This window comes from Battus philenor, unplaced genomic scaffold (genome assembly GCF_028537555.1).
Source record: "Battus philenor isolate CCGP_79_NKW_IND1 unplaced genomic scaffold, ilBatPhil1.0.hap1 SCAF_19, whole genome shotgun sequence".
Taxonomy (NCBI): domain Eukaryota; kingdom Metazoa; phylum Arthropoda; class Insecta; order Lepidoptera; family Papilionidae; genus Battus; species Battus philenor.
Window position 1 is genome coordinate 3673917 of NW_027181681.1, and position 27800 is coordinate 3701716.

Here is a 27800-nt window from a genome sequence, read left to right on the forward strand (position 1 = left end):
ATTGTATCACTAGAAGTAATTTTGATTGAATATTTAAAGTGAGATCTAGTTTATTAGTATGACGACATAAATATTACATGCAGCTATTAAAGTTTCCATTAAAGCTAAAAGTTCCACCGTATTTCACGAGCCCACCATGCTACCTGAGTGCTAACAAACAGGCGTATGCGCAGTCAGCAACTGCCATTCACGCCAGCGACTCAAGCGCACTACTAACGTCTGACCAGTTGTCCCGAGTGAGCTCAACGACCATCCAACTTTTTAGTGCTGTGACAGTGATGCGGGAGTGTGTACACGGTATTATTTGGTGACCATGTTTAATGTGAGGACGATAAACCGCGTAAAAATGAACGGTAAGTATTTTTCTTAAATTTAAATTTAGAATTTATAATTAAAAAAAGTTAGCCAAAGAAAAAGGCGCGAAATATTTTCTAATCTTTTCTGTATTTAGGTATAAATATGAATGAATTGTTATAAAACCCATCTTTATTAAAATTAATTGAAATTTAATTTATGTAAAAATAATGGGTATATTCATAACGGAATAATAATTAAGTAGTGGATAAAAAATAAGCTATGCCATTAGAAGTAGTAAATAAAACAAGCATGGAATTATTTTCGATCTTTCAACGATTTATTTATGTAGGCACATAAATATTTAAAATTTTATTTATAACATGAACACATCAAATTATAAGCACATATTACGAGTACAGGCATAATATATAAAATTATAGGCTACCTAATTTTAAGTTAATATAAAACATACTTCGCCACATTAATACGTCACAGCTGAATGGTTACAAAATAAGTTCAGTATACAATATATTATATAATATTATACAATAAATCAAAATAGAATCAAAAGCAGACATCTAAAAAGCGGAATTTTCTATTAATACAATTAAATTAAATAAATAAAAAAAATATTACCTCGTATAATGATATAACAGGTCGTATCTCAATATCAAAATAATATATTTTTTTAATGGTGACATTTATTTTTCAAATAAACGAAGCGAATGAAAAGAAATTTTCGGGATGATGTAGTTGTTTGTAATTACATAGCAGGTATCGAAATATTTTTTTCCGGTAGAAGCGGATGTATAATACTATTACAATTTTAATTTAAAAACAATATTTATACATGTGTATATAAAGGTTCAATGGTTACAGACTTAAAATCTTTGTTTAGGTGAATGTACAGCTTATTTGCCAGCTAAAAAGCTTTTACAGCTATTTCTAACCATTCTAAGATGTGTAACATTAATTTATTTATTCTTTTGAAATGTGACGGAGCAGTACCTCTGACAGTACAAACTCTGCAGGAACAAAAAGTAAAATATAATTAATTTTATATGTAGTGATTTATTTAATTCTGTTTTGGAATATTTCTGAAACCATAGATTTTTTGGTTGGGTGTATATCGGTGCTGATATCAAATGAGCACGTACACACATTCCTTACCTTTAAAACCTTTACATCTATAACAAATTGCTTGCATTGATTACATGTATTTAGATCAGAAGATAACAGGATGTTATAAAAATACTGGATACATTCGCCGTTAGTGGTTAGTGATGCGTTCACAGAATGGTCGGCTTGTTTCCGTAGCAGGCGAGACGACCGCACTGTAAATCTTGAGGAAAAAGTAGGCTTTGATCCGCTTTTTACTTTGATTTCTAGCATAATGATAAGGATTAGAACACTTGTGAACTCTCTACAATTGTTTTGTCTTTATTTAAACGCTGTTTAACGATTTATTTAAATTTTTTAAATTACAGATTTTTATATGGGAAATAAATTGATTAAGGTCATAATTCTTACATAAGCAAACTGCCGCTTAGCGAGCCAATGGTAGAATGTGTGTTGCCAGTGATGATTTCCGACATTAAAACGCGGTCTATTACTCTGGACGCTATCGGCTAGCTCACTTGGGTGATTCAACAAGCTTTAGCTGTCTATGCTCTGGATTTCTTAATGAGATCGAATGGTTTGAGGAGATCCGTAGACAACTGAAAGTAATGACATTGCCAAGCATATTACCAGGTTGAAGTGGCAGCGGACCCCTAGGGCTTTAAGCCCTAGCCCTAGGGGTCCCCCTAGGGCTTTAAGGTTCTGGAATGAAAACTAAGGAAACTTAATGTTATTAAAGGCGCTCGATACAAGTGCCTTCCTACCGGTCTGATTGGAAATCTATGGAGAGGCCAATGTCTGCCAGTAAATGAAATAAGCTAAGTAGCTGATTACTGCTCAGTAATAAATGCATAAATTAAAATCATTTATGCATGCAAATATGTATTCAACATTATACATGGCAAGACCTATATATTGTCTGATGTTTGAAATGAAATGGTTTCTTTTAAGTTTTATTAGTGATTAAAGTTAAATACAATATATAAAGATAAGATATATTATTAATATTTTTTTAATTTAAATAAAAAAATGTTGGTACAACAGTATTAAATTTAACTGTATTAGGTTAAAGGTTCCTGTAAAGATATTTTACGTTTAGTAAATAAATAAATTTCCTTTGCTTCTTCATATATTAGATAATGTTCTTGATATAGATCTAACTAGAAGAAAGAAGCGTAAAATTTAGTTGGCACGTATTCGAAACCTAATTTTTTCGTCTAAAGAAGATTCCGGAATCTTCTGGAAATTAGAATAAAAGGAACAGTTAAAGATGCCATTTCCCATGCCCATGTTAATGCGTACGTACAAATCACGCCATTTATACGGATGACTGGCCATAATATAATTTGTTGGTCGTATTATCGTCTAAACAGATGATGGTTTTATTTAATGCCCTAAAATATTTATCGGAGACAGAAAAAATAGAAAGTGAAGCATGATTGATTACTTCAGTTTCACTTCGATTGTTCTGAGGCACGAATTTTAATATTTTCTGTGGACACTATAGTCCAAATAATACAAAAAGTTATGAATAACCGCTAGATTCGCTTCGGATAAACTGTGGTTATGAAAAAAAAAATTATAATCTGTGGACTCAAAGAGATATGTGACTGAAAAATATCTTTACCAACATTAGTTTATACATCTTCGTTTCGAATACATAAATATGCGTTAGTGTAGCATAGATATAATTAATTTCATATATCATCATCATTTCAAACGTAGAATGTTCAACCTGGGCAAGGCCTCCCCAATATATTTATAACATAAGTTGGAAACAGTCTACATCCAGCGTGTTCCAAATATTATAACTCGTCTATCCACCGTTGGTGTGGACAAACGTTTGAGCTTGAGCATGACTTTAAATCTTTTAAACTTTAATCCATCATCCTGTATACATAATGTAATAAGTAATATCTTCCTGTATACATATAGGTCATGTCATAAGTAATGTCTTATAAAGCGAAGTCATCGAATGCAGGTAACATCTACTTAAAAAGAGATTCCAACGAATAGTTCATATACAAAAATATTATAATAATAAAAAAAAATATGTCACCAAATATGTAAAAACAATATGATACCACCGCGTTGTCTATTTGTCTGTATTGATATCTCTGGCTTAACAGATAAGTGAAAAACTTTATTCCGGTGTACACTCCTTAATTTTTTTTTGTTGTACTGCAAACTTTGTGTAATCATAATAAATAATTAAAACACCCGTCGAATTAAAAATCACGAACCTCGCCTAACCTCACGTGATTAAATAGAATTAATTAAGTTACACAAACGGAAGCAATCACCGATTTTATTGCTATAGACAATTCGATCGATGCATGAAAAAAATATTACATATCATTCCTTTACCGGAACGAGAATCGGGATTATGTAGTGGTGAGTTCCACAAACAATTGTAATTACCTAATTATAATGGAATACAGTTATGAAAATAGTTAATCTTAAAAAGAATTAGAAAGTCTTGTTCACATTCACCAGTTGAAGTAAGCCCTTTGCAGAGTACGGACGCGTCTTTGGTCAGTTTTAAATATCAACCCCTTTAGCTGACAAAGATGAACCCCAATTTTTTAATAGAAACAGATTATAGTATCATCGCGTCTGATATTTATGAATGAACAACGTTTTTTTTTCTAAAATTTTATCTTTTATTATCTTAGGACGATATGGACAAATTAATGGATTTCGTATCTTAGTAAAAAAAACTACATATAATGAAACAAAACTGATTTTGTAAAAAATATCCGGTTTATTATTATTGTTTATTGACTTTTGCAACGACTAAGACAGTTTTTATAAAAGCAGGAGATATTGAAAAATATTCACTTTAGTATTTTTACGCTAACTAATCTTGCATGGCTTGGCTCAAGCCTTTAGATTATTTCATGGGATTGTGAAGTCACCGAGTTCTTTGATCATTTATGCATTCGCTATATAAAGTGACGGACGCAGAGCCCCAGAAGAGTACTTCGTCTTGAGCTGGATTTTAAATATCGTTATGTATTTGTTTTAAAAGAGCACGCCAGCAGCGGAACAATATAGATTTACATAAAAGTAATAAATATATGTTTTTATCGTCATCATATTAGTCGATAGTCGTCATCTGTAAGTAATAGGTCTCCCTCAAAGACTGCCAGACGACAAGTCATACGCTGTCCATATTCAGCGACTTCCCGCGACAACTAATGGAGGGCAGTATGGAGAGAGAGGGATAATATGGTACAAAATATAATATATTTGCCTATTACAGACGTATAAAGCTTTAGCCAGAATTATGCTAGCTTATATATAAACTTTAATAAATGAATAAATATTTATTTTTAGTAAAATCTAAGATTGTCGGAAGACGCAGCATGCAGTTCGCTTTCAACCGGTCATTTTGGATGTTCGGTAACAGAAATGATGATGACGAAAACGTATTTTTATAACTTTAATATCATATTTGCGAATAACAAATCGTTGTTTGTATAAACAAAGATATTTTAGTCAAACGAATGTTTGACTTAACTTTTACATACAGTCCATTGGTTACATATTAACTACTATATATTTATACTTTCTAATTATACATACGTGGAGCAGCAAGCATTGCATACCAATAATTACCGGCATAACAAAGTTCGTGTCTAATTCGACACGGACGCCATCTTGTTTCCTTTTTAACCACAAGAAAATGTATTTAAATGAATCATTACACTTACTTCCTGCCATTCATTCTTTTAGTTCCAAAATGATTACAAATTAGACGTAATTTTATGCTTTTTAAACATAATTGTTTATCTTTGACCCCGACGTGACCCCACTATATGAGTTGAAATACTTCTCAGTCGAGACGGGTTCTCTATCCTAAATGAAATAAAGGTTTTTGTGTGAAGTAGATCATATGTCTGTTCCATTCGGAATACTAATACGCATTGCTTGTGTTGACAAAGCCACATGGCTATTTATGCACCTCTGCAAACAATGTCATGAAGGTTTTCATAAATGTAATAAAAGTACTCAGTCATATCTGTTGCACTTTAGCCTTTACTTGAAGACCGTAATTTGTCAACAAGACAATTATTTTCTCTTTGCTTGAAGTGCGACATCGGTCTGACTCGCGGGTTGGATTTGGTCATAAAAAACGCGACAGCTATAACCTCCTTTCATAAGGAAGTACAGGTCCCACAACGACACTCGTTTCTAAATATATCCAAACTTAATCATGTATGAAACTTCTAGGCAAATAAAACCAAAATTCTATCTCAAAATTTATACAAATATCATTCATATAAATATGACAAATAATAAAATCACATTATTGTGATGATTCCGTCAGACGACAGCTTTCGAAACTTCGCTTTAAATACGCAACGATTCCTGATCACCCTGGTGTCGTGAGGAAGCGAGTTTCGAAGAAGAATAAATAGTATCGCAAAGGAGGAGTGAGAAAAGTCGGTACTATGGTAAACTATTTTTACTATTTTATTACCGTACTGTAAGGCCATGCAGATCTTAGATCGCTATAGCGGATACACGGACACGGACACGGGCCGCATGCGGCCCGCCGGTCGTATACTGGTGGCCCGCCGACAGCAAAAATAATACTCTCGTACATTCGAAAAATATTGAATTCTATTCCAAATAAATAAAACCAAAAAAATTTAATTGCCTATACTTCTGGCGGCCGGCCCTCCAGTCATCAGTTCATGGTTTGCCCGAGTGTCCCCTAATCTTAATAAGTCTGTGCAACCATGATGGTTCAAACCAACCAACAAAGATGAATCAACCAGTGACCAAGGTCCCTGGGAGAGCACATACGTCACTCGAAAGCTTATAGCATTCTGAGGCTGTGTAATATTACTACCATTCAAGAAAACATCAGCGCAGGGCGAAGTGGCGGAAGTGATTCTAGTATAGCCTGTATCCATTATGTTCATGTTTTACAAAAATGCGTAGTGTAAAAATCAAATGAACGATCAAGTAACCGTCTTTTTTATGATGTTATACTTTATTTTTTGGCAGAAGGAAAAACCGTACTGGACTTTAATTTATCCACAGATTTTAAGACTAACGCGCGTAGACTAAGTTTGCTTTTAATACTCAAATTAAAGCTCTCAAAGAACTTTAACACGGGTCGTTGTGATAAAGAAAAAAATCAAATCTAAAATGTCTTTATTGAAATAGGCATCTAACGTATTTGTGAACTGTTAATTATTTTTATCATTATAAAAAGGTCAGTGACTCGAAATATTTGCTGAGAAGAGTCGGCCAGAATCTTAACAGTTGCTCTTTATATGAGCAATTTGAAAATGTTCAATGTATATATTGTAATATGAATGAAATAAGTCTATATTTCTTGTTATCTTTCATGTTTATCAAGCTAGTTTAGCTAGCTACTAAATCATAATGCGCAGCTTCGCACATTCATACATCTGCAAGATACTAATCTGCCCAAGTGTCTGCGACGACCCGTTTTCGGCGGCTAATTGTAATCACTTTCACTCGAGGAAAAGTGCAGAATATAATGCGAGGTTTCGTAACGGGTTCATAAATACAGGGTGTATTTATGCGGTTAAAATTACCGGCAAACACGCGTTTTGTGCAACGTCGTAATATTATGACCGCTCTGTAATTTTTTGTTCGCTTATATGCAAGTGATTACAGAAGTATCGATACCTTTTTACCAATGATTATTGTTGTGAATAATAGAATGTTTTCTTTTCGATTACACTTAATACAAAGTGATGTAATTATTTGCTACATTATAGCTCAATAAAAATCATATTTTTAGTTCTTTAAGTCGGTGTAATAAATACTTCAATAAATTAACTTTTTGCAGTGAGCAATATTTTTTTGAATTTCATCCAATAATAGTGAAAAGTTGTCGGGAGACGGTGGATTTTTGTTGCATCTTGACGGTTCAATTGGATATCGAGGAAGGATCAATGGTGGTCAAATAGCTTACTGTCATCAACGCCTGAGACTTAGTATATATATAGTATGTTCGTGTTATAAATAAAAATTTAAACAATTTCAAAATCGTAATTGGCGAGTGTAACGCAATTATGTTAGTCGTTCTTCTCCTACTATCGGCAAAATAATCTAATTTTAGCGCCGTAATATTAAAATTAAACATCGAATACATAAAAAGAAATATCAAATGATTTTTAAATTATATATTTTTGTGCGACATAGCTAGTGTGATTTTAGGTTGAAGGTGGTTGAAAATTACGATAAATTGAGAATATGCCTTGAGGATGTTTCACTAGAGTACAATGACACACATATTTAAAAAAATATATTCATAGAAATCTTTAGTAAAAGTATTTGTATGAATAATTTCGTTGTGGTAATATATTCCTATTTGAACGTCAATCAATACGACGTTATGAAAAGAGCCAGCTTTCCATTTGTGTTTGAATTGTGCGTGGACAACGCTGTCATAAAATATTTCGTTGGTTTTTTTAATGCACATATTTTACTTCACGGGTAGGTATGATGAACTCATAGTCGTCTCACCAGAAATTGATGTTTTCAATAATTTCTTACAAATATTTAGACTTTATTAAGAAAAGTATCGGCACGTGAATGTTGCAGTATTTGTCAAGTGTTATTTTTTTTTAATACTTCATATTCTATTTTTCCTATCGTTTTATTTTATATATTGCAAGCTGTGGCTCTTTCTACTTAAAATACATCTTTTGTACTGCAGTTTCTTATCTATCTAATTATCTTTTTTTGTTTTAAGTTTACGGACCTTTCCGCTCCGTGAACTCGTCTCCGTATTTTAATATGTATCAACATACGTCTCGACTCCACGTGAATGTATATGCATTATTGGCCCCTCTAAGCACCGGCTGAAAAAGCAGTTCCGTTGAAAAAAGTTATCGAGAAACTCAACAGTCGCTCTTTACAAATATAGTTTTACAATGAGTCCATGACAATAATTAGCTACCTGAGTAAGCATCGACAACATTTAATTCCACACATTTACATCAATATAGTATTATTGGTTATAATAATATATTTTTTTCAATAATGTGTTTTTAATATTGGTTTTAAATCTCTCCAGTGGCAGACCTGAAATTATTTGTGGATTTTTATTGTACATACGATATACCCTGTACCATAAATGATTTATTAATTTTTGAAGACGAAAACTACAAATATATATATATATAGGTACGGTACCTATATATACATATTGGTACGCTATTCAAATTGTGTCAGTCGAGTAGGTGACCATCCTCTGCTACATTTTACCTCGTTCCCGATAACTATTAGCTTTCTCAGATTATCCAAGCTACTCTTTTATACTTTTGTCTTTCGTCTATCCTAATTATTCTGGCGCGATTTTCACAGTATTTTACTCGTATATATTCGGCGCCACCATCTCGAATGCGTTGTAGGGACAACATTACTACTTCGTCATCGGCACATCAAAAAAGGGAATTTCATAGAAATATAATTCTTTATTTACATTCATATTATGGTAGCAACATTACATGATAGTCAGAAACGAAAATGGGAAATCCATAAAAATAAAATTTTTCATTTAGGACGATATAAATACGGGCGAAGCTGAAATGAACAAACACATTTCTACTTCGGACTTCGTGTTGTTACTACCTCAAGACCTACCGGCCCTAGGAAGAATCCCAACGTCGCCAACGAATCTCCTCAACCTTTCGATCTTGTAAAGAATTCCTGAGCATAGCTCTATTCATGGCTGAACTTGCCAATGTAGTCTGAAGTGACCAATGGACATTAAAAGTTCAATAATATAATAATATAATTTATTAGAATTTACGTCGTTTAGAGTCTGCAAATGGAAATTTAACTGGTAGTAATATATGCTTTGAACAAATGTAAAGGAATTCAAACACAATTTCAAAAGGATATCGAGAAAATATATGCGAACAAAGCGAAGAGGTAAAGAAAGCTTCCTCCATCCTCCTGCGTCTTATAACCACGTCACGTAGCGAGGAAAGTGGTGACGCAGACGGCTACGGTAAGGTCACGGGCGCGGAATGGTAATCGACCCGCGTACGGATTCCACTCACTCTTTGTTTATCATACGCCGTAGAAATTGGATTATCACTCGCACTCATAAATATTCTGTAGCAGATCTTTACTTTCTATGTTGTTAAACTTTTATAACGAATGATTTAAATTGAATTTATTTCACATATAAATAATTTATCAATTGAAGGTCTACGACCAATATTTATAACAAGAAATGATTTACGGCGCTGAAACCAATCTTTTCGGAGCTCATTGGCAAGATCGCAGTCGTTCAAAAAACCATGTATCTCCTCAGAATGTACTTACAAAATCCAATTAGGAATTAGAAGATAGACAAATGAAAGTAACCAGCACAGCCTGGCAGACTGGCAAATTTAAGTTTTAGATAAAATTCTATAAGGACGAACAGTGCCGTGTTATGTCCACCTACCTTGTTAAGGTTGTGGAAGGACTTTGATTGCAGGACGCTTTTTACAGTTCCTATTAGGAAATTTTGGAGATGCTTATGTCCAGTTCACTTGTGAACGTCCTACAATTAAAATGATAATGAAAATAAATAAGAGGAAGACATTCTTTGTGCCTACTATACTTTCCTTAAAGTCACTCTATAAGAATACGAAAAAAAAAATTTTCATATTTAATCGTTTTTATGTCATATTCTTAAGAAAAATAACGTAATAATCATGATTATTTATTTATTGTTGACATAATTACTATATTTCTTTATCGGGTAAGGTTAAAAATGGGTTTACATGTGGCCACTTTTAAAAAATGTGCAAGTCAAATTTATTCAATTTTGTTCATTAGCATCTTTGCGGTGACATGAGGATATATGTCAATTTTTTTTTGTTAATGAAATTTTCAATGTACTTGCTAGTGCTGTTACAAATGAGGTAAAGGAATTAATGAAAAAATACATCCAATAACGTAACTTTAAAAGACGTAACTTTGTGAAGTAAATAAAAACATTTAAAAAGAGAACACGTCGACACCTTGCCTACGACAGAGACATGTAAATGCATCTTTACCTCGTTATCGATAATCAATGATTTGTTAAGCATTTTGTGGTATTTAGACTATCCAGCAAATACAGTATAATAACATTCAGGTCATTTTTACTTTCCGTGTCCGTCGTTAAAGTCTATATTTTTTGAAGGTCAAAATATTTTATTTAATGTCACATTAGGCTTATCGGAATATCTTTTTTCTAAATTCTGTGTATTATTAGACGAACTATAGAAAAGTGGACTAGAAATTTAATTTAAATATATTAAAAAGCGCAGATAGAAATATACCTGTCAATCACGTTACGGAAGTATAATTATTAATTTCTAATTTATTTCAGGAAGTTTTATTGATATACGTCGATTGACATTCTCGTCATGTCACCGTCAATTTCCTCATTATCATGACATTGCATCACTTTTACTGCCACTGACAGTTCCCATACATACAATGAATTTCCCACAAATCGGTTACAAACAAATCATTTCATTATTAATGTATAAAAAGTCTATTACAATGTGAAATAAAACCGACATCGTGCGAAAGCTTTGCCCTGTTTTATTGATTAAGGAAGCTTTCGAAATTTATATACCATCGCATTGCATCAATAAGTAACAAAATAAATATCCTACTTGTTTTTTTTTTTGGATTAATAATTCAATACCTCATATATAAAATCTTGTCCAATATTAACATAAGTTGTTCATATCTTATTTTATTCTTGTTTATAGAGGCGTTTTACATTTATTTTTCTGTGTTATTCATTCATTAATGCTTAGAAATAAGCTAACGTAATTATAGCCAGAGATGTGTACGGCTACATTATATTTAAATCTTTATTATATTTTGCTGTTGGCATGCCAATATGAAATAAATAAATAAATGGATACCTTTTTGTATAATATTAAATGAAACAGGTATAAATGAAATACATTAGTCCTCCCAAATTATATTTGAGTTTTTCTTTAAGATTTGATTTTTTAATACTATTTCATCATATTAAAATATCAGATATAAAAATAATTTAATTCAGTTGTTCTCGAGCGACGAAGTCGTAAGGATTTGGCCTTATATATAAGGCCTTGCGATCGGAACTCACGGGTTTGATTCCCAGGACACAGTTGTGTAATTCAAAGTCTATGCATTAACACAAACAAGTTTAAGAGGATGGACAGCAGCATCCGCTGCATTCCATAATACCACACTGCGATCGCCAACCCGTCTGCCAAACATGACAATATACCATAATGGAAATCCCCTCGTAGATATCTTTGAGGGAGCCGTATCTTTATGCCTACAAGTAGGCGTCTATGGGCTGAAACGGCAACGACGAATTGATCTTTTGAAATATCTCATACTTATATTTTCGATTTGGTAAATTAACACTATCACATTAAATATAAATGTTAGACGTCAGAAAAAAATATTGTTTAAAAATATATTTTATCTTTTCTTTTTTAATTAATAATTTAATAAGTCCCTACATATCAGAGAAACAAATCGAATATATTTGTTTTCTTTTTAAATATCCTCAACCAACCTCAAGATATAAAAATCTTACATGATAGAAAAAAAATAGTTCTTTTTTATCTGTTTACAGTATCTCACTTACAATTGTATACAATGACTTACTATTTACTACCATAACGGATTGTGATTGACTACAAGTTAATTATTCCTGTAAAACAGTAACGATAGGTCGTTTAATTCGGTTTGATTCTGCATGACTTTCGTAAAATAACCTAGTTTGATGGCCTGGATTGGATAATAAAACATTTCGTACGGTCATTTATTGAATTCACCGCGACTTGTAAATGTCTCACGATATCAGTTTAGTTATACAATGATTTCGACACGAAAGAGTTTTGCATAAAACATGACATGTCTTGTTTAGATAGTTTATCTTTTTGAAATTGGAACATAATTGATGATGATTAGAATTAAAAGAGATTGTATTGTTATAAAGATACATTTAAATAAATTTTCTGAGTGAATTTTTAAGACAACAAACCCCTTTTATATAGATAGTCCAGGAATTAAGTCATTTATTACCGCGTTATGCAAAAATGGAATTATTTTTCGTACACCGATGTAAAAAATAGAGCAACAATATCTTGAACAACTTTTGACTCGCAAAACTAATAGCAGTTGTAGAACATAGTGCGTAGTAACTACTGTTAATAAATTGGAATATCTATTATAATAAAACAATACATAAATAAATAATTGCATTTCGCGGTAATAAGTGTTCATAACTTTATTTTCACTTTCACTCTTTTATTTATGTTGATCGATAAATGATATATGTTATAACGTGCAATAATCGATATTATTTCTCGACGTTCAGTGAACAAAAATCTTTTTACTGACTAATGGGCTGACTGATAATATTTTTTTTACTGAAACGCGACAGACCAATGACTTCTGGTAGTACAAGTCTGCAGGGACAAATAGTAAACAATAAATATTTCAAAATGAGTTATTCCTTAAAAATCTCTCTTTATTACTGTATTATAATTAGGTTATTTATTATATCTGTAACTATTGATTTTCTGATACATTAGTGGACAGCGAGAGAGTCATACATTCACCGCTTTATGGCTTTTGGAGCTACAGTCAACCACCCTGTATTTCAAACGTAAATATGTGCATTAATTTATTTTCATGCGTTTGCGGTCTACTAACTTCGTTGCAAGTGACTTTGTATTCGCAAATGAAATTGTTTCGCCGAGAAAAAGTAAAGCGGCGAGATAAATCGAAGCATTCGTAGCTCGCCGGAACTAATTGCTGGTGAATCGCTGTGATTATTTTCCCATGGAACATTATCAACTGAACGATTTGGAAGGTCCGAGAATAGCAAGCGATAACGCCAAAGTTCAGCCTTCACGGGCGCACTTGAATAAAAATGTAATCGCGTAGTGAATGCACCTTAAACGGTTTTTTAATCTCTACCACATCTCTGTCCGCTTATGTGGCTTAGGCTACATCTCTTTTATAAGTCTCAAAGCTTGATGGCTCTCTCGGGAGACTCGGTCTAACCGCTACATTTTACTTTATTACCGAATTGGGGGCCATCGAAAAGCGAACAAATTGAAATTCCAAAATACTTTACTCAACATAGGATATATTACATATCTTATTCACGTAAATATGAGTAAATCATCTATTCGTATAGTAAATGTAACCGGAGAAAATGGGATTTCATATTTAATTAACATTGCAATATCTTCTATGAAATGATTTATAGTGTAGTAGTCTTAACTCATAAACATTCTTTGATACTTTTTTTTTAGTAAATCTAACAATATAGTAGTGTAATAATAATATTTAATTTATTAAATTCAGAGTGAAGTATATTAGTATTATTTTTACTTAAAGGTTATATAAGAAACAGGTTAGTGTTCTATACAATTTAAAAATAACTAAACTTTGAAATTTTATAGCACTAATTGTGTGGTAGAAATGCAACTCCGCATTGAATGGTGTTGAGACAGTGAGACATACCGCCAGCAATCATCTTTAGAATTAAACAAACTGTAGTGCCGAGATAGACCCATCAACGCCGCTAAAAGCATTATTTTATTATATTATAAATTGTATGGATGGCAGTATATAATGTAATAAAAAAGAAAGAAAACTTTTGTCGTGATTCAGGAAGTCATTGAAAAGTTTAAGTTGTGTAAGTTCATTTTTAACAATTAATATAGTAAAAATGAATTATTATTCTATTAAAGAATTAAATTACAAAAGTGTAAATTATGTAATATAATGATACAAACTGATTTGTAACAACGTATTTCAAATTTGGAATTCGCGGTTATTTCTTAGTTTTCAGTCGTATCGCATGACATTTTCATTACGGTCTAATGATAGAGGTAATTGATTCTCTGCATACATGAATGCTACTTAAATGAAAATCGATTTCAATAATTTTTATTTTCAGTTTTCTACGAATATCGTTATCGAATCTAAAAACAATATCTATTGTACATTTTATTTATTTAAACTTTTATTGTTTCTGTAATTGCTTTTTCAAACATCGATTTTCACCAATATTTTCAAAATTTAGCAACATATACGCTGTTAACGATTTAATGGTTTTACAACAATATATTTTAAAGATGAAAAATAAATTTTGTTGTGTAATTTTTGTTGTGTTGGAAAGATTTCGACAAACATGAAAACAATTATTTCGTTAATCACGTCACAGCTGTTGATTTTTATGCTGCATTAGACTAATATTTAAGTAAATTATAACAATAATTGTTTTTAATATATAACAGAAGTTACAAAATTATCGCAAAAAAATATTTTTTATTATTTCGCTGAATTAATTTTTTAAAACAGATTTCTGGTTAATACTCATTTTCAACAAAACACATATGATTTGTAATGGGAAATCTATGCGATCTAAGCTAGGATTGAGAGATTATGAAATTCTAGGAAAGGAAACTGAATTTCTACATATTTAATAAAAAAAACACGTATAATTTATTTACCCTAAAGTGTATGTTTTTTAATTTCACTAAATTCCTGGTAGCGGTAATAAATGGATGGATATAACAAATGACATATTCGCGAGTGTAGTAACAAAAACAGAGAGTTTATAATTCAAGTTAGAACAGTTTATTCAAATTTATTATTATCTAATCAAATCAATATGAATATGAATAGTTCCGCAGTGGAACTAAAATCACAGACGTAGCTCGAAAAGTTGCTTGTCTTAAGTGGGTAAAGCATATCGCCCGTACAACTGATGCTCGTTACAGCTGAAAAGTCTTGAAGATGCGACCACGAGTCGTATCGGAAGTCGTGTGATGCTGGAAGCACAAGACCGGCCATGGTGCCGGTATTTGGTTGAACCTTGCAGTGTGCGTCTATCAGCTAAAAAGAAGAAATAAAGAATCAAATCTAATCTGCTCATACTAATATACATTTTTTCGTCAAATCAAATCTATTTCTTCATAGTATGAAAACTAAACTTTTTAATATAATACAACTTTACCTGTCTAGATGATTTTTAAACATTTAAAAAGACGGAAATACTTATGAAATTTTTATGAACTTATGCTTTTATATTTATTTATTACTGTTAATTTAGTCTTTATTCTTCATAATTAAATACATTTCGATATTATACGCAACTCATCATTGTATTGATTGATGATAATGAATTGTATAACACACACGTCGATTTTAATTTGAACCACATTCTAAAAAAATATAACAACGTAAAAAAAGTTCGCATTTGCTTTTATTTAGTTAATAATCTAGTTTTTCAATAGCCAGTTCGGTTCGCGGCGGACGGTGTGCTCTCTCGTGCGAGATAAAAGCATAAAAATGTACCGGGTGAGGTTTTCTCCCCGCGAATAGCTCGAGTGAAACCTGCTACGGTCCGCGGAGCAGGGCACGCTGTGTGCGCTAGCCGTGTGTGGCGGCCGTTAGCTAAACAGAAACGAATAACGAACTCTATATATGTTAAGAAGTGGAGAACTTAAGAAGTATAGTAAGATCTTTATCTTTAGTAAAAAGAAACCCTGTTTATATATTACTATTTATTGTAGCCCGGGAATCGAACCCGCGACCTACGATCGCATGTCAGAGTCCTTTACCGCTGTGATACCACTGCTCACTTCTGTATATTACATAATAAATTAAAACACGACAGTTGTTGTAAGGCTATCAATCATTTGACGTCAATCAAAATCAAAAAAGTATAGAATTAAAAAAATATTTTGCACCAAAAAGCGTTATAATGAAAATATAATCACATTACTATTAAAGTCTTAAAAAAAAAATTTTTGTGAGTAATCATCATTTATTTTTATCGGGATGGAGGGCTGCCGAAGCCTTAGATCACTAAGGCGTGCGCCCCGTAGTGACCTGGCGCTATGGCCTCCTAGCGAAGACCTCAACTTATGCTATCACTTGATATCCATTTAACATTTCGACTTAGGTCCGAACCCTCTCGAAAGCGCACGAGTCGTCCCGACTTGACCGGATTACATTGCCTAGCTAACATTATTATCACTTCGGAAAGCGTTGGCATTGAAAGAAGATGCGGAAAACACTCTAGAAACGCATGTGTCTAATTTTGACCAGGAGTTGGCATCATATGTAATTTCTCCCCGATCTCATCGACAAGGATACAAAAAAGATAGTTGAAAGCGTTTCCTTCTCGTCGTGCGAGTTAATTACTTCACACAAGGCAGGGAAGTCCTGAGACAATGGCCACTCGCATTTCCGCTCCGACGCGAAAACCGTGACAGCGCCATAGAGTATAAATAGCATTTGTCCATAGATAATAAACACATTTGCCCATAGATAATAGACAAACACGCTGTTGATTGTTTTCTGTAATAAATAGCTAGATGGATTGAAAACAGAGATACAAATAATATATGAAATATTTTTAATTGTACGTATTTAGGGAGAGAGAATACATAGGAATTTATTCCTGTACGAATTTACGTGATGATTGGTTATAGGTTTAAAAGCTTTATAAATGTATAGATAGATTGATCGAAATAGAAGTAAAACATTTAAAACGCACAGTTCCTATCAAATATTAAGTACATCCCACTCAAAATCAGTGATTTCAGAAATAACAAATGACGTAATAAGTATATTCTTAAAAAGCGTGCTCAAAATACTAATAACTACATATTAAAATTAATTATTGCTTACTCCTGTAAATTAACACTGTCCCCGCAGACTTGCTAGTGTCAGATGTTATGCCTTCGTTCATTCCAATAGAAAAAAAAAATACATTTTCAGAGTAATATTTTTAATGTTTAAAAATAGCTGCAAAAGCATATTCGCTGATAAATAATTTATACATTCACCCCTTTAAAGCTTTTTAACCTATCACCAATCACCCTGTACATTAAAAATCGGAAGGACCTGTTATCCATCAGTCCTCATTAGGAGTACGGCACGTAATAGAAGTTAGTATCAACATCAAAACATTACAACTTAAAATTGTAATCGCTTTCACTGGCGCCTTATGTCACGTTGTAGCCGAAAAGGACGTCGTATTAAATTTATGACAAGTAGTCGTCATAAAAGTGTCCCGTAGAAGTAACGGTAAGTAACCACTCTGCGGTTGTGACGACATATAAGAGTTGTGAAGTAATATATCCAACGAGTTATTTCTTATCTCATCTACTACATATCTAAGTCGCTTATCTTTTTCATGTTTTAATGGGTAGAAAAGTTGAAAAAATAACTACGTGGAAAATAGTAAATTAGAAAAAAGTAGTCTTACTACATCTAACGACAAAGTAAATTGAAACACTTGAACTCAGATGATAAATGTTCAACGTCAATCGAATCCGAAAAAGGATTTGTAAGAATTACAATGAAAATATATTCCCATTATTGTTATAGTAAGTATGCCAGTGAACAAAGTAGAGGATATATTTTTTAAAATTGTCGTTATTCAATACTTAGACAGGTAAATATGTCATTTTGAAATACGTCACACTAATTTATTTTTACAAGAAACCTATAACTTTTTACAGTACCATGTATGATAGGACAGCTCTTCTTGTTTTTTCTCTTACAACAATCTTATCTCATACAATGTTTTTGCATCTGCACCAGTTATCTGTGCCGTGTACCATCTCACAGACATTGCAGTTGAGAGTGGTTTGAATTTGGTCAGATCAGCGCATAAGCACCAGATATTAATAACCAACACAATTGAGGTTCGGTCTTTTCGGGCGCTTTTATGTTGGAAAGCTATCAGTGCTTATTACCATGAGTGTCAACCTCAGTTGAGGTTTTTTCGTGAGGACCCTTGAGCCTAATCACTTCATGGAGCGTCCGTAGAGATCTAAGAACTCGACGGAATCCCATTCTGATGATATTTTAGCACGTAGTGGCCGTGGCCGACGCTCTCCTCGAGTCGTCGAACTTCTCTACCTTATTGAGGGTTAGGTTAAGTGCCCTATCTCCCCGCTGCCTTAAACCCGCATCTGAAAATGCCATTTGGACAGCAATGAAAATTCGGTCTTAAAGGACTATGTCTCTTACCATCGATTTTGCCGGTGACAATAAGTAATGAAAGACGCCTGATTTTTGGGCAATGCATCCGAAGAACTCAACCTAAACCTGAGCCTACGTAATGAATGGAAAGTTAGTATAACAAAAATTAATAGATACAGCTATAAGTGACTAAAGATCGTAACTTTTAGTTTATCATTGCTCGCTTTATATTTGTATCAAAAAAAAAATATCGCAATATTGAAGATCGTTTTCCCTCTAAAATATAACAACAACTACATACGTAATGCAAACAATGGATACGAATTGGGCAACATGCGTAATAGACAGGTCCGGTTTGAACTCTATTTCTATTCACATCATGCATGGTGACCATACCGTCCCATGGTGGTACAAACGTGACGATTTTCAACGCCACAGCGGCACACGTAATGGTAGAAAGTGATAACGTCCGTGCAATAACACTCCGCGATTGCAACGCTACCATATACTTTAATTTCTAATGGCGAATTATCAAAGAATATTTAATGGGAACCTTATATGGATTCTATCAACAATGGAGCTATGTTGTTACGTGAGACATCAGAAAGTTTTGGGGGAAAAAATGTAAATGTTATTTAAGTACACACCGATTCTTTTAAATCATTTTAAACCAGGGGTGAGCAACCTTTTTAATCAACGGCCCAATCTAATTTTTTTTGGCGGGCCGCACATAAATTAACACTAATTATTAATTTACAAAACATTAATTTATAATAAACATTTGAATTAAATAAATTTTTCATACACAAATTTTAATATAAAATAAAAACGATCCACAAAAGAACAGAAAAATGTTTTTCTTGAAAATTATAAAACTTTCCAATCAAGTATTTCATTCTGTTTTGATATGTGGTTTTTTTATTTTAAATTCTATAGATTAAAATCATATTCAAGATTTCGCTAAGTACGTACTTCCGTATAAAGACGACATTTTAATGCATTTCTCATAAAACTGAAAAATTTTAGAGGTACCATACATAAACATAATAAAAGTTTCCGATGTTTGGTGAGAAAATAATTTTTTCAAAATTGTAACATCTTAAGAATAACTCGTCACAAAAAATTGTTTTGATTTAGTATCTACTATCTTTTTATTATAATTAATTTTATAACGATATATTGATGGGAGAAAATCGAAAGAATTAATTAAATTTTAGAAATGTTTGGCGGGCATGTACATGTTTAACGTCATAGGCACTCCTTTTAGGGAGTCTTCTGATGAAAAAAAACTATGGAGAAATAAGCTGGAATTTAATTTTAGGAAACAGTTTGAAATCGTACGAACATAAACATGGCTGTTTGGTGGATTAGCCCAGTTTTACCGGTGTGGTATCTAGAAAATTCTACATCTTGATCGCAAAGATAACACTATAATTTCATAACCTTGGTAAAAAAGATATTATGCTGAAAATAAAAATTTGGGACAAAAATAAATAACCGCTACCCTAAACATTTTTTTCTCAATTACAACGAATATAATTTTACCAAAAATTTATATCATACATTCAGTTGTAAAATATTATACTTTTTAAAGGCTAAAACTCGGAAGTAGGTTATATACAAGAGTGCAGTAATTGTGACAACACTAATTGAAATTTATTTTTATTATGTACATGATGTTAAAGCTATATTAATATAGTTAGACTCCAAAGATTACTGTTAACATATGTACTATTTTGTAGTAGTGTGGTAGGTCATGGGTTTGATTTCTGGAATACAATATAATTCAGAATTTGTGCATTAATTATATAGGATTGCCACTGCTCACAAACAAGTTTCCAGAGGATGGGCAACAGATTCCTCTGCGCAATGTAATATCACACTGCAATCGCTAATTCGCCTGTCAAGTTTGGCGATTATGTTATATAGCCCCATAGATATTTTTGGGAGAGGCCTTTACTTTGCAAAGGGTGTCTATGAACTGAAATGACGACGACAATATACCGTAAGTAAACATGGGACGGAAAACAACTCGCCACGGTCTCGGTCAGCCGGCGTTCTGATACGCTCCAAATACTAACAACCAGCCCGTCCGGGTACATCGGCGCTTCACTTACACACGTGTTCGTCCACCCAAATCTTTCATTTTATATACATATACATATTTTCTAAAACGCAGTGACACTAATAGTATGTTCTCCTGTTACAATGGATACTTTTCCTCTAGCCGGGCGCAGTCAAAAAATAACCATATAATATATGATTCCCCAATATTTCTTACGGTCATAAATGGAATGTTTATTTGGCGCTGGAAATTCTATTTTGTTTATTCATTCAAGACAATTCACATTTAACTTTAATTCTTAAGGCTTTATTTTTTGTAAAAACATAATACAACTGATACAGTTTAGCGGATTGACTAGTTGAAGTGATAATCTGCAAGCTACATAGTCCCCAGAATAGATGGCCGTTGGTGCCATAAGGTTCTTTAAATAGAGACCACGGATCGGAAAGCGGAGCGTAGAAAGTCCAACTACAATTTGGACAGATAATCTTGTCAGGGTCATCGAAAATCGCGGGATGTAGGTAGCATCTATCTAATCATTTGAAATCTAAAGTTAAGTCATATGTCCAGCCGAGGACAGGTTTCGTTTTCAACTGTCCTTTATAATTGCTTAGAAACAAAACAAGTGACAACTTAAATCTAACCTTCTAAATAATCTAATGACGAACTTGAATGTCCATAATCTTGACTTCTAGCTATAGATAGCTATGTCACACATTATAAGTTTCTTTCTTGATCATGTTTAACAAATGAAGAAAAAAATGTAGTTAATAATACCAAAAATCTTCTATTCTGAGCACTGCGTCACATACATTAGTTTCCTTATAAAATATCTTTATAATTCGTTTTTGTCTTCAACAATAGACAATGTATGTATTTATGAATGTATCCATTTCGCGGCTCCCACAGACTCTACAAACCTGCAATCAACAAGTCGAATGTAAACACAAGACAACAGTCACCTTCGTTTTCTGGTTTCCCACGGGCTCAGTTATTACGATTCCATGTGACAACAGTTAAATTTCACTTTTCTGGTATTATTACAAATTGCGGCTGGCAACACTAATGGTGTTTCAGCTGGAGGAACAGCTTTATTCAAACGCACTGTGTTCCTACAATAGCGACATCGCTACTTTTGTATACAGATATAGGTAAATTTGATATAAAGACATTTAATCCCTGAAAGCAATTTAAATACCCCGGCGTTCAAAATATCTAATACAATACTATAAACGTAACTCCTCAGCTTTTCGTGAATTCACCGTGCGAGTGCCTGGTCTATCGCCTTGCAGGGAGAGGAGTCGGGTACGGTTCTCGGGGCTGACGACCCGCGTATCAGGTTTAAAGAGGCCTTACAATGATTAGAGAGATCGGTGAAGATGATCATCGATCTATGTATTGTATGTATGTATATTGTCTATGCCCAAAGTCTATATTAACATATTAAACATTTATTTAAATGATGAAATAAAATTTGTATCGTAATAAAAAGTCAGTCATATTTGGATTTGAGTAATATATGATCAGTCGACGAATAAAGGTAACCGGTAACTTATCAGATTACCAAGTTGAAGTGGCAGTGCATGGGCCACATAGCACGCAGAAGTCATGGTTTCTGTGGCCTTAAGGAAACTGGAGTGAAGACCACGCACCAGTAAGTGCAGCGTAGGTAGTCCAACAACAAGGTGGAGACAGGCCGCTTCCAACCAGCTCTTGGCTATGTAGCTTAAAATAATGTTACGTAAATAATTAAAACTGAAAAACTTGAAAATGTGTAATAAATAAGTATATTAAATAAGAATATGAAATAGTGTTACGTACTGTGGGTTCTGACTCGAAATGACACACCACTGGTTCTTGTTTGAGTCCTTTATTCACAAATCAGATGTTTACCCTACTTTAACATAAAGTATACTTTCGCTTTGTCCAAACTACGCTTCAAGTCGCTCAAGAAATCACTGTCCAAATAACTTGCCAAATACTCACTCACTGATCGTAGATCTTAATCTTATAACTCGAAAAACAACACTGAACTTTTGTCATGGGGGGTACACACACTTATTTATACTAAGGATATGGTTCTAGTAACTTCGAGATAATCCTCGGTTAAAATTTCCGAGAACCGTACTTCAATGTCACGCGTTTTCTTGATCCTAGAGTTCAGTGTTTATTGTTTAGAGGGTTCTGTAACTCATGCTTTGTAACAATAGCATAATAACACGTATCTGTGATATTTGAGGAACTAGGGGAAGGAAGTGAGGCGATGAATGAACGGATAAATGAAAATTAGTATGAAAGGAAATAATAGAAAATTCTAGAATAAAAGAAGAGGAAAGATAGACCGTGTGATGAATGATGAAAGTGTACAGAAATGAAAAGAATCATTAAAGAATGTCAACCTTCATCTTCTTCACCTGCAACAAGATGGGGTGTCCGCGAGGTCCCCAATAACGGAGGCCATAAACCCGGTCCTATTAGAAAACTATGGGAGGGGCCTGCTGCTGATGCAGTAAATTACGGCTGAAATGATGACGATTTTTGATCTTAAATAAATTTTCAGTTTAAGCGGAATGAGTTACTCTTTTATCTATCTATGTAACCATATATATATATATATATATATATATATATATATATATATATATATATATATATATTAAATAACAATTCTTTCTTTCAGGTATTCAGCTATGGCTGGTGGCAGCAAGTCTTCATCTTGTTCTACTAACAGTTGACTGTGAAAAACATCATCGACGCTCAGCATCCCAAGGGGTAAGGTCGTTTTTGTTAATATTTTTAATTTGCCAATTTTTTTTTAAATGTTACTGCCCCATATTTTATTGTTCTATGATAGAGATCAAGTCCACTAAGTAAACTTGGAATGGACATGTTTATATCAAATACTATCCCTTTTTCGTTGGTCTTGGCATATATCAGGTTCTTTAAGATGTTTTACAGTTTGCTAGAAGGAATTGATGTTATTCAAATCACAAAAATCGCGAAGGCAAGTTGAATCTGCGACCCACACAGTTGTTAATCAATATTTCATTGCGAATGTTTTTTTGGATTTATATGTTATGGAAGAAACCATTTATAATAATTAATTTGTTAAAAAAATACATTTTAGTGCAAAAATGTTTGGTTCTCAAATTAAATTTTTGTTTTCCAGGCTCTACCTTTTTCGAAAGGCGGTTGGAGGCCAGTAGTGGGATCAGGCGGTTTGCTATACGGATCTTTCGGCACTGCGCCTCTTCACGCGCCGTCATACAAACTACCCGTGATTGATCTGTACCCGTCTTCTGCACGTCCGATCGCAACGAGAGACGCCGCTAAACTAACCTCAATCGCGCAATCTTATCGCCCCACTACACTTAGAACGGTCTCCGCCGCTCCAGCTTCACCCGTTAACCAACCTATTAATTCTTACCTCAACCCCTTCTCCCTTCCCAACAACGGACTCTCTCATTTTAAATACGTCCAGAGCTATCCGCTTGACGGATTTGTTTTTAGAAATACCCACAACCAATTTGCTGCACGGCCCCAGCAGAAACCGTATCAATCGAAGCAAAAGCAACCTGCCCAAAACAGTCTATTGCAACAGTTAACAAGCATTCAGCCTATACATTTCGGTCAGTACCAAACCCCGAAACCTTACGACCTATTCGGGAAACCAATTGATTCGTACGGGAGACCGATAGATGGCGGTAAGAGACAACAAACTGTCACCGAGATCTTTAAGCCGGAAGTGTACAAATTGCCTGATAACACGGCCCAGCCGCAGGAGGTGAAGACGGCACAGCAGCAGACCTTCGCCGGAGTCCACAATGTTAATCCACTCGCCAACTACGCATTTCAAGACAGTCCCCTACCTCCGACCATATTAGGTAAGATATAGAATAAGATATATTCCACATCTACCCATTCATGCTGCAATGTCCTTCATCATCGCACTGTGATGACTTACGATATTGACACGTGGTCTCTCACTTTAGGACTCCTTGGTAAGCCCAAAGTCGCCAAACGTGTCATGAAGAGGGTTATGTTCGTGAATTCTCTTCGGGATCGAATCAAGAATGAGGAGATCTGTAGACGAATGAAAATAACCAATATAGTCCAGCGATTTTTTAATCTTTTAATATCAGCTCAAAGGCTCATCAATTTATTTCCCTACATTAAATAGCATACGTTAATATATATACTATTTTAAAACTATCATTATTTTCAGGTTCGTTCGGATCATTCGGATTGCAGTCGGTGAAAGGAAGGGATCCTGTTTATCCATCAACAAAGCCAGCATACATATCACCCCGGCCGACCAAACAGACGATATTCAATTCCTACAGCTACACGTCGAACAACTTCAAATCCACTCCAAGCCTATTCTCACCTACTACACCTAAGTTACAAACAAACAAAAATCAATACCAATTTGGACCGACAGCCAATGATTATCGTAACGTACCTACACAACAAACCAAGGTATCCAACCCGCCAAAAATAGACCCGAACGCGAACAGCAAAGGCATGTTCAAACCCAGTCCCCAGGATCCATTTGTAAAAAACTTCCAGAAACTGGACTTAAATAAAATAACAACATACAATCCAATCACTCCAACGACCACATTGCCAAACTCTTTTTATTTCTCAACTCAGCACAATATACCAGTTAAGAACTACCAAAATCAACAGAACGCACAAATAAACAATTATCTTAATCAGCAAAATCAAAATTACAACTACGAAAATGAAATAAACAAAAAACTCGAAAGTTTTCCAGACAATATAAATCATCATACATCGCAGAACTACAATGAACAAACAAAAACACAGCTACAAGAAACTCCGCTATCAGTACAACAAGGTCATTATGAAGTAACGGAGAACCACAATGACATTATAACACACTTATCTCCATGGACGTCTTCACCAGATCCGTACGAAAATAATGAAAAACCAAGTGCAGAAACAATTATTAAGCACGAAAGTATAGAAGAGGTATTCCGGCAGCCGACCACGACGCCCGCTTCTGAAGTTACCGAAGATTTTGTCATCGTAACAGAAAGCGAAAGAGGCTATGAAAACTCTTTGAGCTACGACGAACATGTCGAATCTCAAAGCAGGCGACCAGTCGAAAATGATTTCGAACCAATTGAAAGAAATAAACTTAAGGAGTATTACTACAAAGTGTCCACGCCTTCGTACGGAGACCACACTTACGCGAGGCGAACGAAAAAACCCACCGACCTGCCCAAAGTAGTCCAAACAGAAGCAACCACCAGTTACGATGTTATTAAAGATAACATCACTCCCGTAGAGGCCCTGCCTACGCTGCCGCCGAACAAACATTTCAAACGGCCCAGTACACCGGAGCCCCTCGATAAAGACAGAATACGTAAGAGGAATAAAATACGAAGACGTCGTCCAGGATTCGCCAACAATAATCGGAACAAGGAAGAAACTACTACACGCAGGTATGAACCGGCATCTGAACCAACGCTGACCACTACAGTCACAGAAGAAGTTTACACAATCAGACCGAGGCTTAGACCCGTAAAACAAGATCAAAGTCAAACAACTCCAGCTGTCACAACTGATTTGACAACCAGTGCATTGCCTACGATTTCGCCCACCGCACCGACTATCGTGAGGAAAAAACTCGGACATCGCCGCCCGCTCACAACACCGGTCAATAAAGTCGAAACAACTACAGCGTTCAGAGAGCCAGACACTATCAAGGAATCGCCAATTATGAAAATATCAACGCGTCCCCAATTATCCAAGCTGACGTCGAGTATTTACGAATACCAAGCAAGCGATGTGCCGGACTACAGTCATAAGCAGGATGAAAAAGATACACCGACCAGTGACGTATCCGTAAGCCTATCTGACTCACTCAAAAGTTCAGCCGAGGTACATAAAGAATTTTTATTTCATAGAGACGTCAAGCCCGTAGAGATCAAGGAGACCACCACTGAAGTTTTTAAAGAGAGCAGCGAAAAAGTTTTCGAGACCACAACCACTCCGCATTCAGAGACTACAACGAGAACGACAGGGAAAAGACTAAGACTGAAAAATAAATTAGACCGGCCAAAATTCAACGTTAAGGATTACAGAAATCGACTCAGTAGTACAACTAGCACGACGGAGAAGGTAATAGAAAACACACCAAAACTGAGATTTCCTCAAAGAAAGGCTCCTTATGTAGACAACTCTAACAGTGACAACGATAACGGAAGTGTTATTGACAGGAAGCGATTCATGCCCAAAGATCCGAGACACAAACAAAATAAGACCGACAGCAATGAAGCGATAGACAAAGAGATACATTCAACTCGACAACCCGCTAGACAGAGACCGGCGTCCGAGAACGAATCAACGACGCAGAAAATATCATCAAGAATACGGAACGGACAACGGCGACCTCGCCCTACTGAAGATCCTGTTGAATCGTCCACACAAGCCATAGTACACAATAAAAGACTTTTACGAAAGAGGATAAAAGATTCAGAGACAGGAGAATCCGTACAAGACATCACCGTAACTGAAAACACTGCAAACATTGATCAAAAGAGCGAAATCACATCAGAGCGAACGCGATCAGAGAGCGCTATCATGAAAATAGCAGATAAGAAACATCACGATCCCATAGAGCATCTGTTCGAACACTCTAAACGCGTTTCCGACCTGACCCTCGCAGCTAGTAAGGATTATGGTAATCCAGGAATGTTCAAAACAGTCTCAGGGAACAGTAGAAGGATTCCGAATTATTTCACGATAGCTACAGACGACCCCATACTACCGATAGAAGCCTTCTTCCCGCAACTAAATCAGAAGAAAGAACCGTAATATTTCGCGTTATTTAGCTTTTAACTCTTCAATTGCCAAAGCTCCTGGACTTAGTGAAACGAGTCCATAAATACGTTAGAAGTTTGACTGTATATTATTTGATAAGCTTAACTTTGTTTTTTCACATGATGGTGCTCTTTATATCTAATAAAAAAACAATTTAATTTTTATTGGTCGTTAGCACGCATTTTGTATAGCGATAATCCTTTTTTTTAAGATGGAGTCTATTTGAGATTTGTATTTATGATGTACAGTGTCGGTTCTGGTAACACTAATAAACGTTATTCAGTGCGGGGATTCCCCGCATGCAGTACGAAAGTCTGCGGCCGATAAAATGAGTATAACTTTAAGCATTACGTGTGTGTTAGATTGCAAGTGTGCCTTTGCTGTGAGTGTTTGACTTGAATATTTATGTAAACTTTAGGTATGTAGTGTGTAAATAAAACATTTTTCTTAA

The 27800-nt window shown here is 34.3% G+C and overlaps 1 protein-coding gene across 1 annotated transcript; it reads left to right on the forward strand.

Moving 5' to 3' along the window:
* Window positions 1-346: 346 nt before the first annotated feature.
* On the forward strand, window positions 347-27512 carry LOC137921638 (uncharacterized). The gene is made up of 4 exons (XM_068764437.1): window positions 347-353; window positions 23178-23269; window positions 23667-24381; window positions 24723-27512. The coding sequence occupies exons 1-4, from the start codon at window positions 347-349 to the stop codon at window positions 27341-27343; spliced, it is 3435 nt and encodes a 1144-aa protein (XP_068620538.1). The 3' UTR covers window positions 27344-27512.
* Window positions 27513-27800: the final 288 nt, after the last annotated feature.